The 18131-nt window shown below is 37.9% G+C and overlaps 1 protein-coding gene across 2 annotated transcripts in view; it reads right to left on the reverse strand.

Annotated features, from left to right (window-relative positions):
• Nucleotides 1–18131, reverse strand: part of LOC121327578 (ralBP1-associated Eps domain-containing protein 2-like) — a 63227-nt gene that overhangs the window by 23111 nt on the left and 21985 nt on the right. The window contains exons 5-12 of one of the 2 annotated variants that reach the window (XM_041271682.1): nt 14327–14433; nt 12135–12273; nt 10699–10762; nt 8613–8761; nt 6491–6585; nt 4512–4589; nt 3503–3590; nt 3127–3210 (exon numbers count right to left, since the gene is read on the reverse strand). In XM_041271682.1, coding sequence (XP_041127616.1) covers nt 3127–3210; nt 3503–3590; nt 4512–4589; nt 6491–6585; nt 8613–8761; nt 10699–10762; nt 12135–12273; nt 14327–14433 — 804 coding nt within the window. Of the gene's footprint in view, nt 1–3126; nt 3211–3502; nt 3591–4511; nt 4593–6490; nt 6586–8612; nt 8762–10698; nt 10763–12134; nt 12274–14326; nt 14434–18131 lie in introns of both variants that reach the window. The other variant, XM_041271681.1, reaches the window with a different exon arrangement.

Here is an 18131-nt window from a genome sequence, read left to right on the forward strand (position 1 = left end):
ACAATTGCATACAAAACATAAGGGGTTGAAAAAAAACATGAGTTTGCAATTTGAAGCTGTTTTTTTGTTTTGTTTTTGTATTTAGTAATTTATTTAAAAACTGTATTACAGGAGGCTGTTAAAAAAAACAGCCTTGTAGCTAGGTGGTCCCTGGTTCAAATCCCGGCTCAACCACTGACTCATTGTGTGACCCTGAGCAAGTCACTTAACCTCCTTGTGCTCCGTCTTTCGGGTGAGACGTTGTTGTAAGTGACTCTGCAGCTGGTGTATAGTTCACACACCTTAGTCTCGTATCTTGTAAAGTGCTTTGTGATGGTGGTCCACTATGAAAGGCACTATATGAAAATAAAGATTATTATTATCTTAAGTAAAATGTTTTGGTTCATCTCCACCTTATTTCTGATCTCAATATTTACACATTATGCTATTACAGCTTTCTATATATGTATGTTGCTATATTATACAATGTGTAGAAAAGTTATACTTTTGTACATTGCTATTATTTTTAATAAATACTCAATATATACAGTACATTTTTCCAACATACTGCATTACCTATGCATACACTTTATAAAAATGATTCAAATTACCTCTTTTGTAAACTAAAAGTTAAAAGTAACTTGATCAATCTATACCTCACTAGAATCAGCCATGGATAAAATGTACCCCCAAGTCCAGTAATGCTGTTAAAAACTGATGAAGGCATTAGCTGACAAGTTTGTCTCCATGACTAAGTTTCTGATAGTGTTACCTCATAATTTATGATTAAGTGTTTAAAGTTAAAAAGTTAATTTACTTACTGTCATCATAATTCTCTGGTCTGTTATTCTTAGTACTGTTTAACCTCCAGTCTGAACTTATTTTTTTTTCAATGGAAAGTGTTGTTTTGCTCTCAAGTTGTTCAAAAAAGAAAGCACAGCACCACCCTAGCTGTGACCCTTACGTCTCTTACTGCTGCTGTTGCCATCTGCATTCTATTTCTTTCACTGCGCTGTAACAAATGCTCTGGTCCAGCTGCCACGAACAGGTCAAAGATTGAAAACTTTACTGCAGTAAATTAAATAGGGTAGAGAAAATGACATATGAGAGGAACCATTCTGAGAAACCTCAATCTGTCTTTTCTAGGTAAATAGAGTTCAGTGAAGTGCTCTGTAATTAAAATGAAATGAACAGAATTCATAGTGAATGCATTAAAATAACACCATCCTTAAAATCTTATTTTTTTCCCGTGCAATTAACAACCAGTGTGCCATTTCTCTGCTGAGACAGAAAGTATTTCATTTTCAGTTTTTAACCTGGGCATGTAGCCTTAAACACTGAAACCCAAACTGTCAATTATTACAGTAAGAATTACATTTAAACCAACTGCATTTAAAACAAGGGAACAAAACACAGCCCTCTTCAGTGTCATTAATATTACTAACAACCCTGTTCATCAGTCCTTTTATTTCACATTAAGACATTTAAATACACCTTATAAATGTTTACTATCGTCTATGGTATGACAAAAATTGACAAGTGTAGTAAAGCACAGTAAAAGTATGGTAAAGCACAAAGAAGATTGGAAAAAAACTCTGGTTAAGCAAAATTCATGGTTAACCTTGGAAAATGCAGAATATAAATATTGAAAATAAATATGTGCAAATCTATCATGGTAAACTTTTAAAAGGGCCATATTAAACACTATTAGGCAGGCATGGTGTATTATCCTTTTGTTTCTTTTGTTCAAAATATTTCTAGCAGATTTCTTACATTTAACAAATTGTCTTCAATGCTATCCTTTCTTATTTAATTTGCAAATTAATACTATAGGAAAGTCAAATAGACAAAGCCTGATGCATTATCCAAAAAGCAAGGAAGCATTAGCTAAAATCTTTGTCTACTTTAAACAAAAGACATAAACACATCAAAACGTCTGTCTAATTATTTTTTGTGATTTGTAAAAATCCATTACATGTAACTCCCTGTGTGCTGTTCTGGCTCATTCAGCTTGCCTACCACCCACATTCACTTTTGGGGTTATTGTGCTAGATGTATTCATTGACCTTTATTATAAGTGGTAAAATACATATGTTTAACTGAACATCACTGCAGTTCAATAGCAACAGTGTGCACCAGCCCTTACCCATTTCATTGATACATATAGGATACACTGTTTTCCAGTTTCCTCTCTGGTTCTATTACTATTTCAACACCAGACAGGGTTATTGGCACACGGGTCAGTGAATTTCATCATGAACATCATTAATGCTTTACCATGCTTCACGGATCAGCCAGGTCAGAGTGTGTTGACGGCTTCTTTCTAGAAAAAGCTGCAGTGGTGCCAATTTTGATTCTAAGGGCAAACGTGCTGGGATGACACCATCGTCTAGTATTCATCTCCAGTCCCCTTTGGACGAGCAGTGGGAAGTGACTTATTACAAATCGGTCAAGCTGGGGAATTTGTAACTCCTTCTCCCTGGATCCTGACTTTTTGACATTGCCAAGTATCAAACACAATGCCACAGTAAATTGAATGCAGTGTCACATTTCAAATGTTCCAGTGTTGCATGTTTTCATGTATGTCTTTGTAACATCACCAAAATATATTGATATAATCTAAATGAAAAAACTTGTTTTTTTTAGAAACAGATAGTGTAGTGTTTTCTATACTTTATGTGGCCTCTTTAGTTTCAGAACCAAGTAACATGAACTCCTGATCCTGAAGAACGTATATGTTTCATTGTAATAAATATTTACTACATTTTCTTTTCTAAAAAGGTAAAAAAGTGATCAGACCAGGGCAGTGTTCTGTGCCTCAAAGCTTATTCTATGATCATTATACACTGCTACCTTTGCTCTCTTCAATACAAGGTTTCTCATCTTGGGCACTGAAATGGTTAATGATGCCTTTGACAGCTTTAGAATCAATCAGTACTACAGTACTTCCCCAGTTTTTACGAGTGGTCAACATTGAAAGTTATATAGTGTATTTATTTATTTATTTTTGCTTGCTAAATAAGGAACACACTATACTGTATATATAGTTAACGATTTAATAAAACCCACATCAAGTTTTATTGATATTGCAATTCATTGTCTCTGAAGCTGTTCTGTGGTTATATGGTTTGCAGCCACGCTCATTACCTGTCTTAGCAGCCGAGGTATTTTCCAAATGTTTGTGTTCAGCTGACGTGTCTTTGAAAGCTGGGTTTCTCTTCGGGCTAAAGGCTGCAGGAAACCAAAATAAAAATAAAAATAATGAAGTTGTTACCTGACAGATCACTTCATTATGTGAAACTTAAACAACGATCAGGATCATTTTTACAAGGTACTAAATGGAAGTATATTAAAAAGAAAAACATCCCGTGTTTTATTTGTTTTCACACTGTTCTGTCCGTTCTTAAAAGTTCAAAAATGAAACTTGATTTTTTTAAAACCTGAAAACTGTGAAAAGTGAATGAAAATCAGAACCTATAATTATAACATAAAACACAGATCATGAATTAAACAAGTCCACTACCTGACATGCAGCTGTCAATCCTTGGTTCTTGCTTCGGTGTGCTTATATCAGATAAAGGTGGGTATGTGGATTCTACTGTGTTTGTTTCCTATAAAAAAGGCAAATAAGAAAAGCTAAGACCAATCAATGCATTTTGCTCACCCAATTTCAGAAATAACTAAATGCTGGGAAATGCATGTAATGATTTCTTACTGGTATATTTTGTATTTGGGGCCCTACATGGGTTAAAGTAGGTCATTGGGGTAGATCTACGTTTAGAGTTTTTTTATTTGAAAGGTCAAAAATAATTCTCCCTTAAAAAAGCTAAATGTGCTTTAGCAAAGTAAAAGTGTACTGAAGAATAGTAAAAGCACAGTTATCATGGTATTACACACAAAGTATTGTAAATCACTGGGAGACATGGTACATTTTGGTAAACCATGGTGTTTACAATTGTTAATTAAGGGATAAACAACATTAAGTGCTGAATTTGTAAAAAATAATTAATTGTTTCAGAGATTAAAGTTATTGATGGTTTTGTTAAACCTAAAACAGATGAAGACCTGAATATCATTGCCAGCGATTGGTTTTCGAAAAGTACTTAAAATGCAAAACATAAGTGGGCTGTAAGGACGACACGAAACTGATGGATTTTACTCATCGTCTGGTTTTCAAACTGTGTAATACTATAATAATTGTTTAAAATGATTGTTGCCTAATAAAATGGTATTCTTTTTCTGTTGAAAATTTCTGACTGTGGTTTTATCAATGAATCGGTTTTCTGTGGATTCGTAGCACAAACTGTGAATTTATTCATCAATAATATATCTGCCCCGCTCTCTTCAAAGCCACTTTTAGTTACAAGATTTAGAATCAATAATTTGACTGTGGAAAAATAGAACTGAAATCTCTTATAATGAAGTTTGATTGAAAAAAACAATTGAAAAAAAACACAGGACAACAGAATGATGAAACCAGGACTTAATGTTAACCAAGATGATCTTAAATGGGCTTTGCAAGAACCGCTTACCTGTGGAGCAGTTCTGGAGTCATCTTTAAATACAATGAGAGGCTCCGGTGTTCTGGGTAGTTCATTGATGGCTTCCCACTGCTTAAACAACACACAGTAAGAAAGGTTACATAACACCACCAGCAGCAATGTAATCCCCTATAATAGTTTAAACAAACAGGTATAACAATTAAAAGCTGACACCAACAGTTTAACTTATACAAACAAATACTTGTAATTGTAATTGGTGCTGACAACAAATAGAATACTGCTCTTTGATTACTGTCTTTATTTTAAATTCAGTTCCCAAATACAGAATTAATTTATATTATCTCATATATAATTAGAAAAAGATACATTCTCAGAGCTATTTACTCCAAATTGTCATTAGGTTTTTCAGAAAGGAACAAAACAGCCAATAAAGTTACCAAACCAGAAATAAGCAACAGAGATACTTAGGGGCTTGTTAATAGTCCTAAGTTGTTTCTTATTCCTTTAATTGCGTTACTTTAAAAAAACAAAAAAAACAAACCAAAAAAAAAAGCACTACTTGGTAAATAGCGTGAATAGCTTTGGGAAATGTATTTCCACAAGGACATTGACCGATTGGATGCTATACTTCAGATAGTGAAGTGCAGTTTTAACACTGCAACAGCAGCATAAGAAAAGTGGAAATAGCTTTCTATTCTAAGTTCTAATTTTTAGTTCAGTAATAGTAGTCAAGTTTTATTGCACATTGCTAAGGTTAAATAGAAAGTTACATTGCCTGAGGTTACTTTTCTTTCTCACTGTAATTTTAGGGACACAATTGTCTGGTGGGATAGTCACCATTGTTCAATGACTTCTGACTCGGTGGTCAGATCTCAGTTTCTTAGAATGGCCCACAGAGGCTGTTCCTGGTGATATATCAGTGATATATTAGTAACTTCTAATAGTTATGGTTTTGTATCTCCCTGAAACCATCGGGTTTGAGATGCACGTCAGCAGCTGGAGCAGTGTCTGTGCTGCACGCTGCAGTGGACACTTTCGTGCAACAACAATTCATGGCAATACTTCACAGCAAATGTAAAAAAAAAAACAACAAAAAACACCTGACCTCAGGTGGCAGGGTTTATTCAGTTAAGGAGCCAATCAAATTTTAAATTTGGCGCAGAAAGTCGTAATGAATTGAATCCTGCACCCCAATAGCAAAATAGCCATGACTGCCTTTTCCGACAATGCAATGACAATCTGCCATAAATTGCTTAGTGACCTTGTGTCAGAATCCACATCTGGCTGATGATGGCACCAGGTTGCGCAAGAACTGTCCTCTGAGCTGAGCTATATTATTAGTGTGGGTATTAGATTATGGAGGCTAGAGGAAACTGCTGGAAACTCTTGTAATCTGTTAGACGTGGTAGTACACAAAAAGCTATTAGTATCATAAAAAAGTAGATCACCATGATATATATCCAGTCTATACATAGGGGCTCTGATTTGTGGTGGTGTTTTTTTTTTTTTTTACTGCTTTTGTTGTAATTATTGTTGTAATGTCTTTACATTGAGAGGTGGCAAATTTAATTTGAGAGCCAGGCCTGGCTTGACACAACCTAGTCTATCATCCCAAGAGTGACACAGACTCTTGGCAAGACTAAAAAAAGATGTCAAGGGGCTAGAGTTATCTGCTTTCAAAGCATTTGCACCAGAGAGGAGGCAGTGTAAATGTCTAGTTAGCATTAAACTCAGAACACGACTGGAAAAGCAGCTAACACGGTTTGCACCATTATATATTTAAGAAAATACACCAACACTAATCAAGCAAAAATGCAGCGTGTACCAGCTCCACTCCTGCCTGCATCCAAGTTCCTTTTGAAAACACTGAAGATTCCTTTGACAAAGGATAGTGAATATATTTGAAAAGAAACAAACAGCCTATTGATTTGCAAAAACAGCATCAACATTGTGGATATCTGTGTTTCTAAAGGGCAACATTTAGGTTAAAAAACACAATATTGTTTTACCTCAGAATGAGCTGGTTCTTTCTGTTGTTGACTTGGTGGCACCAATTCAGAATAAGAACCCAAAAATGCACCGTCACGCTTTGTTTTGGGAGACACTAAAATAAGTAAAAATAATAATTACTGGCCATTATACTCCATTATTATTAATAACAACACAGGTTATATGTATAAAGAATACATATAGTGCCTATACAAAGTCTGCACCCTCTACACCCCTGTTCACCTTTTATTGCTTTATAGCCTGGAACTAAAATGCATTAAAATTGTTTGTTTTTGTTTTTTCTCATTTATCTACACATCCTGCTCCACAACTTCCACGTGAATAAAATATTTTAGAAATCTGTAGAAAATTAATTAAAAATAAAAACTGAAATAGCTTGATTGTATAAGTATCCACCCTTCTTGTAATAGCAACCCTAAATTAGCTCAGCTGTAACCAACCACCTTCAAAATCACAAACCAAGTTAAGTGGACTCTACCATGAGCAAAAAGGCACTTTCAAAAGAACTCTGGGACAAAGTTGTTGAAAGCCACAGATCAGGGGATAGCTATAAAAAAATATCAAAGGCCTTGAATATCTCTTGGAGCACGGTCAAAACAATTATTAAGAAGTGGAAGGTGTATGGCACCACCAAGACCCTGCCTAGATCAGGCCGTCCCTCCAAACTGGATGACCGAGCAAGAAGGAGACTGATCAGAGAGGCCACCAAGATGCCAATGGCAACTTTGCAAGAGCTACAGGCTTTTACGGCCAAGACTGGTTAAAGTGTGCATGTGACAACAATATCCCAAGCACTCCACAAATCTGGCCTGTATGGTAGGGTGGCAAGAATGAAGCTATTACTCAAGAAAGTCAACTTTGAATCCCATCTGAAGTATGTAAAAAAACACTTGGGAGATTCTGTAGCCATGTGGCAAAAAGTTTTGTGGTCTGAAGAAACTAAAATGGAACTTTTTGGCCTAAATGCAAAGCGTTATGTTTGGCGCAAACCCAACACAGCGCATCACCCAAAGAACACCATCTCTACTGTGAAGAATGGTGGTGGCAGCATCATGTTATGGGGATGTTTCTCATCGGCAGGGACTGGGGCACTTGTCAGGATAGAAGTGATAATGAATGGAGCAAAGTACAGAGATTTTACATAAGTTTTTAAATACAAAAGTTCACCTTTCAGCATGACAATGACCCAAAGCACACAGTCAAAGCTACACTGCAGTGGCTAAGGAACAAAAAGGTAAATGTCCTTGAGTGGCTCAGTCAGAGCCCTGACCTAAACCCAATCGAAAATTTGTGGCATGACTTCAAGATTGCTGTCCATCAACGCTCCCCAAGGAACTTAACAGTTTTGTAAAGAAGAATGGTCAAATATTGCCAAATCTAGGTGTGCAAAGTTGGTAGAGACCTATCCCAACAGACTCACAGCTGTAATTGCTGCCAAAGGTGCTTCCACCAAGTATTAACTCAGGGGGGGTGGAGACTTATCCAATTATGATCTTTTGGTTTTCTATTTTTAATACATAATTTTTTTCTCAGTAACAACTTTTTTTCCCTTAACAGTGTGGAGTATGGTGTGTAGGTAAGTGGAAAAAAAATCCTCATTTAAATGCATGAAACTCTGAGGCACTGTCACAACAAAATGTGAAAAAAAAAAGTTCAAGAGGGTGTAGACTTTCTATAGGCACTGTATTTGTGCATGATTGTCAAAGTATTTTTTTAGAATTGTTGTGACTCACTGCTTGTGTAACAGTAATGTTTTTGATTATTTTGCATTTGAATGTGACCAACATTTATACAGGTCCAGCAAAGCTGCTTCCTAACTGATTTAAAAGGATGCTATCATCTAAAATGTTTTCATTCTGCGGCGTGCTTCAGGTGTTATCTTGCTGATTGAACCCTTCTGTGAGACAAACAGTGCCCAAGTCAATCAGTGCAACGGCCCTGCTGTTACAGGGTCTTTTAGTGCCAATGGTGATGCTAGTAAAATATGTTTAGCACTCACTTGATGACTTTATAACCATACTATGTATTGGTTGGAAAGCTGCAGCAGTTACAGCTTAGAATACAGAACAAAGAGTTCCATACATTAATCTACTGTACCATACACACAAATAATTTAATTACCTGCATCTATTTGCAGAAAACCAGGCTGCAGTGTCTGCGGCAGTTTTTCTGGTAAAGAGTATCCGTTCTTACGGGCAACAATGAGGTGGAAGGCAGCGCAGAACTCGAGCAACGTCAGTGCTCCATCGCAGTCAACATCGCTGAGTTCCCTACCAACACAGAAGCAAACAGAAGAGTGGCCATCCTGACATGGAATGGACTGAAATAAGCCCAACTGGTGCTTTAGGGTAGTTTATCAGTTTGCATTTTACACTCAATTAGAAGATTTATAATGCAGTTAAAACCTGCATCTGTATGTTCAAAATAATGGGCATACTTACAGATGTATAGACCTGTTCTATGACAATCTATTGAGAGTAATATATATGAGTGTGTGTCCAAAGGTCTACATCGGTTCTCATTGCAGTTGACAATGCTGCTATTGCAGTGCTTAATTGTCACTTACAGCAGGTGTGTGTCCAGTCAACACAATGAAGACAACTGGTCTGTATGTTTTTGTCACCAAATAAGTTCCCATTTGTGAATCCATCTTACAATACTGATAATGATAATAGTGTATCCATTTTTTGCAAGCATGTCGAAGCAGGGTAGTGTACAGTGCAACGATGGATGTCTAAAATGTGCATTTTTAAAACAAACACATGCAGCAGCAAAAAAAAAAAAAAATTAAACATATTTAATACTGCAGTCAATAACATTCTTGATCCCTGAGACTTTACTAAGGAGAAATGCCACGCTTCCTGGAGATAAGGCAAGCAAGCTGAGAACTTTCTTTAACCCTGTGTTGTACCAGATATCAGATACCAGAGTGTTGTAAATCATTAAAATACACGTTTGCTCCTACATTTGTTTCTTTGAAAAGCCAAATTTGAGACCTATGTAGCCAATGGAAGTGCAGGACAAATACATTTAATGGAATTATTTTGTTAGCTACATCAACTTTAATCATCTATTTGTTTTAGTTTTTAGTGGGTCCATATCATGATTGCTTCACACAGAGATAGGAAATCTCGTCTGAAACAGCTACTCAGGTTTTGCCTACTTTTTTTTTTATAAATGTATTGTCCCCAATTATTTTACCTCAATTTAGAAAGTCCAATTAAGTTCCTTCACCTCAGCAATCCCAACAAGCGCTCAAGAGAACCGAAGGTTAGTGGTCTTTCTCCGATCCCACGACCAGTCCCATTTCCTTTCTTACACCCAGGAGCATTACAGCGGATGTCAGCAAGCTACAGGCCTTTGAAACACAGTGGCAAGTCCTGCAGGTGTCCACCGGCACCTCAACATTTGGGTCCACATAGCGAAGTGAGGAGAAACAGTCCCTAAAGATTTTGCCTCCCTAACCTGTGGGTGTCACAGAGCCGATGTGCTGCTCCCTCTGAAGTCTCTCAATATTCAAAGGACCCCACCACCACCACCCCCACCTTGCTTACTACTTGTGTGGCTTGAATTATGAACACTGCTATATATGCTGTAATACCACAACCAGTTTTGCAGGGCACAACCTTGTTTTTCACAGATATTCTGTTTTGCTTTGTTTTTAGAATACTGCCTTCCATGAAAACTACTGACTGGATACAAAGTCTCACAAGAAAGTCTCTTGAATTCTTGTTTAAGCCATTTAATACATGTTCCTGCTGTCAACCGGAGCTCTGTACCAGCAGGCCCCAAATTCCTTGGGGGCTGGAAAGCATCCATTGTAATAAGTAAGCGGTAAGCTTAGTAGAAGTACAACAATCCGCTATTTTCAAGCTATCCCAGCAGAACTGTAGCGCAATTAGAAAAAATGAGAAATATTTTGATTTGGTAAGATTGGGCAATTACCAGGATTACTTCCAAGACAGGTACCTACAAAGCAGCGAAATGTCTGGTGATGTAGGAGACCCCCTGTACTGTACCTAGGTGTCATTTTGGATTGGATCACGGTTTACCCTTTGTGAAAAGGGTTTGGGGCCCAGCATTGAACATGAAAGTGTGAGCATCCCTCTCTTACTAGGTTTTGTCACACTACAATCACAAAGCATGTATTTATGTTAGTAAGTATTTATTATGGATTATAATATTTTATATTATGTATTATACTTACCATATATGGGAGAGCTCAGGTATTGAAAGCTTAGATTTTGTGAAGAAATTCTTAGCAACAGAACCTATGAAAATAAAGCACAATAACAATAGTGTGAGTACAGATTTTCTGGGATATTACCTGGAACATGTCAGGTGTACAGTGCAGTATCTGAAGGCTGATGGAACTAGTTCTGACATCTAGAATTCTATGAAGAGTGTCCCATGCTTGCACCAAAGATAAATAAAAAATAAACTGTTAGGGGGGAAAAATTATGTGCGACTTTGTAGCTTTAAAGTAATACAAAAATCAATGGGTTTCTACAATTGCAAAGATCAATGCTTGCTTATTTTATAGAGCTCTACTGGGGTGGGCTCAACAGAGCACACTAATGTCACCTTCTATTAATCAGAAGTTTGTTTTTAAGTGCCAACTGCAAAGGGCATTGGGAGTTTATTGTTTAGGATAAAGACTTAATTTACACAGAGAGTGGCGAGTGTATGGAATGGGTAACGACACCATGTTATTGATGCTGAACTATTAAAATCCTTTAAGAAAAGATTAGACAAGGTTCTGGGATCAATCAGCTACTAGGAACAGGACAAGCAGTGATGGGCCAAGTTGCATCCTCTCATTTGTAACTTCTTATGTTGTTAAAATACAGGTCCTTAATAAGGGAAAGCCCACAGCATGTGACACATAATAGCTAGAAACAGAGTATTCATCTAGATAAAACTTTTACCTCCTCAATGCGCCCTTTAGATATTGCTTAAATAGAAGTGCAGTGCTCATTCGCAGCAGGGTAACAGAAATGCTCCCATAGAATTTTCTCCCACTTCAGTCTCTGTGTGCTTAATCAGCCACAGCTGAATGCAATTAAACAGGTTCAGGTGTAAATTAGGCTCACAGATTATTAATACTGAAAAGATTTTCAGTTACACTAAAAGAATGCTAGCTGTTACTCTCATGTACTGTACAAAAGGAAGATGACATACCACTGAGCCAAGACACAACTACAGTATAACACCAAGGGGTCAATGTTAATGATCTACACATACATCTATTAACCAGCATTTTCAATCCACAATCAGCCTTTTTATTGTATGTAATAATAATAATAATAATAATAATAATAATAATAATAATAATAATAATAATATTAATGTCAATCTTCACCCCTGGGGGAAAACCCTAGCAAGATGAATATAGACCCATGTAAAAATACTACAGCACTGCCCAAAAACACAATAGATTCCTATTCTATATTATGTATTACTGTATACTATAGGATACTATCTTTGCACCCCATTATACCATTTTATTCTATGGTCATTTAAAGGGCTCTGCATTTAAATCTGCTACGGTTTACATAATTAAAATAGAACCCCCCTTCCCCAAAATAACTAAACTATCTACATTGGCAGACCCTCCACATTGTTTTAGAATTTTGCTTCTACCTGAAATGAGTGAGCTGACATCTGGCTGCAGGGATTTGAACTGCATGGTGTAGTAGTCCCGCTGTTCTTCAGTAATCCTCCAGGGGTCATCGTGGTAATCAGCACTGCCCTCCTCTGCGCTTCTCTCCACTGAACGGGCCTGTGGAGGCAAGCAGGCTCTGATCAAGGGAGTGTCACTGTTCATTAACACGTCCCATTCGCACACAGACAGGCAGCTGAAAGGATATTCAAAGCTGCCTAGAGAAATATGCTGTGATGATCATTTTAAGATAATTATATGTAGGGCGTACGAGCATTGAAAAAACAATTTTGAAATATCAAAAGCAATACAGTTCAAGCACAATACATGCACTCCATAATCAACCAACAGGTACTCAAACAGAAAGTGAACAATGGACCTGGCTTCATGAGTATGGTTCCATTTCAATTTTAAAATTCACACAGAACCAAGATTTTTCTGACAGCCTGTACAACAGGTTTCCAGAATGGTCAAAGGAGGATCTGGAATGGTTAATACCTGGGAGTTTTAAATAAAACAAAGACACACAACACACACACACACACACACACATACACCAAGAACAATAAAGGCTGTTTAAGAAAGGTTTTGATAATGAAGATAAGAGAGATTTGACTATGAAACACAGCACACGTACTGATACATATGAACATGTTGATAAACAAAAAAGACAAGGAGGCAGCTCTGTATGGTATTCGTGTGCGAAAAACAAACCTTCCTCCTGTGGCACAGAATAGTCCATTACATTAACCTACAGTTAAAGAATACAGCTGTGTGTAAGGAAGTCAAAGTCAATAACTCAAAGCGGCTGGCTTTAATACCCCTTTCACACAGCACAAAATTGTGCGATGCCAGTATAACACCGTCATAACCCTTTCACACAGCCAAAGGGATCATGTGAGTACAACTTTCATACCTGTCAGTCAACAAATCGTTTTCATGGCAATGGAAACCGAAGAAAATCAAAAAACAAAATGCAAATCAAACATAAGTAGTAAATTTGGCTGAATTTTGTTTGCTTTTAATTTGCAGTTATATTATACAATCTATAACATGTTATGTGTTGAATTGCAGGAGCTTCAGGCATAATGTAGGTTGCGTATTTTATTACAAAGGCGACAACACAATATATTTAAAAGGAAGAGAGTCCAGCTCTTCAGGCAAAATCAGAGAGCACAAATATGGTGGATGCTGGTATTTGCTATATATAAAGGATGCTCGTGTGAACACTCCACTTGGGTAATGGAACACCAACATGGTGATGTATTTTGGAACCAAACACTCCCAAGATTTTCGTATAGAGGGGAAAAAACATTTCCACATGGGAAGAGAAACATTTTACCTGGCTGAATAGCACGTCCGGTATACAGTCACGTGGAATGTTGTCTTTTAATCCACACCCACTATAGCGCTTCAGTACCGGCATAGCATTTCACACAGGCAGTTAAGACAGTTCAGTACCGTCTCTGAAGCACTTTAGGGGGTGATTCAGAGACGGTCTAAAATATGATGGCTGTGACAGTACAGGCAATTCACACAGACCAAAATGCAGCATCAGTGCCGGTTCCAAGCCGTCGTAACTCATCTGTGTGAAAGGGGTAAATAAAAATGTGTCATGACCCCATAGGCTGTATAAGGTTAGAGGCCAGGCACCAGCAATTTCATCATACACTGACTAGGGAGAAATACAGAATCCTCTAGTCCTAGATCTTTTTGGACCGCGCTCCCTTCCTCTTGCCTGTAGTGTTTAAAGAGTGGTGATGGCAGATTTACTAGCATTAATACTAACTATTAGCACTTCCAGGGTGCTTAATTGCCAATAAACCTTTATATGACATGACCAATTCCTCTCCAACAAGTGAATTAATAGTAATTTACTTTAATAATACCTTTAAAATCAAGACTGGCAGAGTGGGTAATGTGCTAATCTTTCACCACTCTGCTCCACACCAGCCTGAGGCCTGATTTAAACACAAGTTTATGGCACCACAATAGCTATACTTCCATCATTTTGATTTAACCCAGGCCTGAAACCAGTCTCAAGAAGAGTGGGCATGAATGAGAAGGACAGACAGTCTGGACTGATCTCCAGGATCGTCCTTCCAGACACACATGGCTTATTTCTCAAATTAGCAAATGAAAGGCAGCACACCAGTTTTAAAAATGTGTTTACCTGCGTGACTGAGGAATGCGTGAGTGAAGATTTGGATCCATAGTTACTAGGAGATGACACTTCCTGCCGGAACAGAGGCCGACTCGGGTGTTTACTTTCATAGGAAGCTGTAGGAGGCAAACACAGGAAGAGAGAATGGTAACAAATGGAGGACAACTGCCTGAAATGCTACAAAGTCATTTTTTGGTAGAACTCTTACATGAGTGGTCCTCTACGTTTTTTGGCCTCAAGCACAGGTATGGTCGGGGGTAGGGGTGTGCTGATATTTGTTCTCGTATTTATCGTCAGGTATTAAACAAATCCATTCATTAATGTGTTGATTTCAAAACAAGAAAAGCTAACTTTCTCTAACCTTTACAATTGGGTACCAATCAATGGCAATTAACTGTCGCACTGGGTGTTTTAAAAACCGACTAGGAGCACATTTTTCATCTCATGCTGACATTTTTACTGCCCTGCTGAGGCTGTGAACTGACAATGACAATATTATTTACAGCCTCAGTGTGACAGCAGAGCAATACCAATGTCAGCGCCCCAGGTGAAAGGAAAAATCCCTTCCAAACAGATTTTAAAACACTCACTGGGGAAGTTTATTGCCCAACGCAATTGAAAGGTGAGGGAAAGGCAACTTTTCTTATTTTGAAATCAACACATTCATGAGTGGGAGTACAAGCACAGCCCTAGCTGAGGGCATGACCATTTTTATCTTTTGACATTTAACTAAGAGTTAATTACAAAATGTAAAATGAAATCATAAAATACAGATTTTTCAAATGGAATAAAAACAGACTTTGAGAGCACGTTGCAGTGTGTATACTGATTTTAGTTCACTTTCTACTACGTAGTAAAACATAGGTAATTTGGCGAACGAGGACGCGAAAGAATTCTCGGTAATAAAAAGCAATAAAAATTCCAAGGGAAATCTCGCGGAACCAAAACAAGCCCTTTTTGCGCTGCAAAAAGCAGCTGTCGCTTTTTGACAAGTGGGTTGAGAAGGGAGAGTGGTTTGCTCTCAACCGACCAAATCAATTACAGGTATAAATCACATCGCAAGACTTTCGCAGCACCTGATTCTATATTCAACTTCTAAGTTGTCGAAACTATTGCGTATTAAGCAAATAGTAAAAATAATTAAATAAAACTAAACACGCACACACAAAAGTACTCCACTAAGGTACTCCACTAACATATCAAACACTTCCACACAACACTGAATAATTTAAAATTAATAATTTACAGTATCAAATATTATGTATTATGCCTATTATTATCATGCCTCTTTCGGTGATGATAAAGCGTTTTAGATATACAATATTTTGTTTTATTATTGGTCTTTATTGTGTCCACGACAAACTTTTTTATTTTGAAGTCCACGGGCAATTTTTCATTTCTTAAAGGCACAGTGCAGTCTGTGTCGCTATGGCATTCTATGCCACGGCTCCTTTCAAACCACTATAGGGATACAGTGGGAGCGTGCCAGGACACTACCAGCAACGTCATAGCATCTGTGACAGATGCGCTGGTGGCTGCTTCTGACCAATTCATTAAGTTTCCACCTGTTGAAAGCCATAGTGTAGGAGGGTTCCCCACTATAATAGGGGCCCTTGATTGCACTCATAGAGCAATCAAGTCTCCTGGGGAACACGCATGTGCCTATCTGAAGTGAAAATGTTTCCTCTGTGTGCAAATGACAACAACATTAGAATGCAAAATCACCAGCGTTGTATCACGTTTCCCGGAATCATGCCATGACTCCTACATTCTGTGGCAAAGTCCCCTTGAAGCATTTGGCAAAGAGGGACGCCTCAGCACAGGTCACCTCTTTGGTAAGTGCATGTGTGTTTAATACTTTATACATCATGTTATATCAGTACTGTATTGTTAAGTAATACGTGCGGTAACTGCGTTAAGCTGATTATGTATATTTTCTGAGTTCCTAGAGTGGCTATCCTCTCCACCCCTGGCTTTTAACACCTGTGAAAAATCCACAGACCGAGGCGGAGGGGCACTACAATGAAGCCCTGTGCAGAAGCCGCAGTGTTGTAGAGAAGTAGGTTTATGTAGGTAGGTATGCAGATATATGTTATGCATAAACTGTACCAGAGTAATCGCATATATTCCCACATTCCAACATGTCCTAAGCCTTACATTGCACTTTGAAATAGTCTATCAAAAAAAATTTTGGAGTGTTTAAATATGATAATGTGTAAAAAAATAAATAAAACTACAAATGTAAACCAAAAGAATGTTTATTAAGCTGCAATATTTTTTTTTATTATTTGGAGGGATTTTCCAGTTAAGCAGAGGTCTTCCAGATGTTTAGGTGCCATGTCTTCTTCATCTCCGTCTCCGGCCCCTGCCCCTTCCCCTTCTGGAGGGGATGGCCTCAGGTGGAGGTAGAGGCTCCTGGGCAGCGGCATGATCAGACGCTTACCTTTGTTTGTTTTCGGTAGCATTCTTCCTGTTTCCGCCTCTTTTGGAAGGTCTGGAACGTAAGCTGTGATTGGTTGACATCTGCTGTTTTGTGCCTTCCTAGTTTTGTTCCCAAACAAGCGATACCCGTCTCCAACCCTTTCATGGACTGAAAATGGCTAGTTTTGGTTTCGGGATAAAGAAAATGCGATATGGAAACTAGCAATATTATTGCATAAACAATCTTTCGCAAGAGCGATCAGGGTTTGCCCAAAGACAGTTTAGGGTCATTGCAACTACATCCAGCAGGGGCTCTGTGCCACTTACATTTTCTGAGACTGTCGAAGGGATTGCTCCTTAGTTCTCTGAAAATGGATCATAAAGGAGGGAGTGTATCCCATTCTAGGCTTAATGAGTTTGAAAAGTCTTCAAGGACAAATAGTAGTCTTTGGTGTATAAACATGCCACATTTTTTAAGAGTACAAAAACCCTGGGAGCTATGTTTTAGTGTGATTATACCTCCCATTGCAACACTACTAAAACTTGTATTCATCAATTATTTATTAGTATAATCACTATTCAGTACATAAATCTCCACTAGGACCCAGCGGAAATGCCAATTAACTGAGGCAGAGTTGGCACACAATGCATTAAGGAGATCGTAAGCAGAGAGGAGAAAGCGGAGCCTGGTAGTAGTTTTTTTTTTTTTTTCTTTTCATTGTGAGAATTCTCAATTATGACACCATTTGTGATGTCCATGGTCTCAATGCTATAAAAAATATTTTCTGTTGGAACACTGGGACCTTATCTTCGTAGAGTGGCTGGTAAATAATCCCTCCTGCCCTCCAAAAAGGATGTTCATGACCCCAAAGGCGCCAATATGAATAAAATGAACATTTAATTTTGAATTTGTAGTGCCAGAGCTACAGAAACTGCTCCCTCATCTTTTGAAACCTACGTTACGCCACTGGTCAAAGCCAGGGTCAAATGTCAAGCGTTTGCTCATTAGATTTCCAAACTGCAGCAATAACAAGTATTGCTGGGAACTCTGATAATTGGAATCCAGATAAAAAAAAGCAGCTTCTAGTCTGTGCATCTGTGGAGCTTGTCTGTACTACACTGCATGCAGCAGCACACCCAGCTAATCTTATCATAATCTCTACAGCTCTCTTCTTCAACGAAACCCTGAGGCACCGCATAATAAAAAAATGGTTTCACAAAACTGTTCTGTGTGTGCCAATGGCCTCCGACACAGTCTAGGATATTACTATGGCACTATCAGTAAGGCTTATGGGTGAGACAGGAAGGCTTAAACGAAGTTTCTTGAAAGAAGATGTTACCGTATGCCTAATCTACACAGCTATCAGAAGTGAATCTTAGTTTGCTGGAGAAG

The sequence above is a fragment of the Polyodon spathula genome, chromosome 15 (assembly GCF_017654505.1).
Source record: "Polyodon spathula isolate WHYD16114869_AA chromosome 15, ASM1765450v1, whole genome shotgun sequence".
Classification (NCBI taxonomy): Eukaryota; Metazoa; Chordata; class Actinopteri; order Acipenseriformes; family Polyodontidae; genus Polyodon; species Polyodon spathula.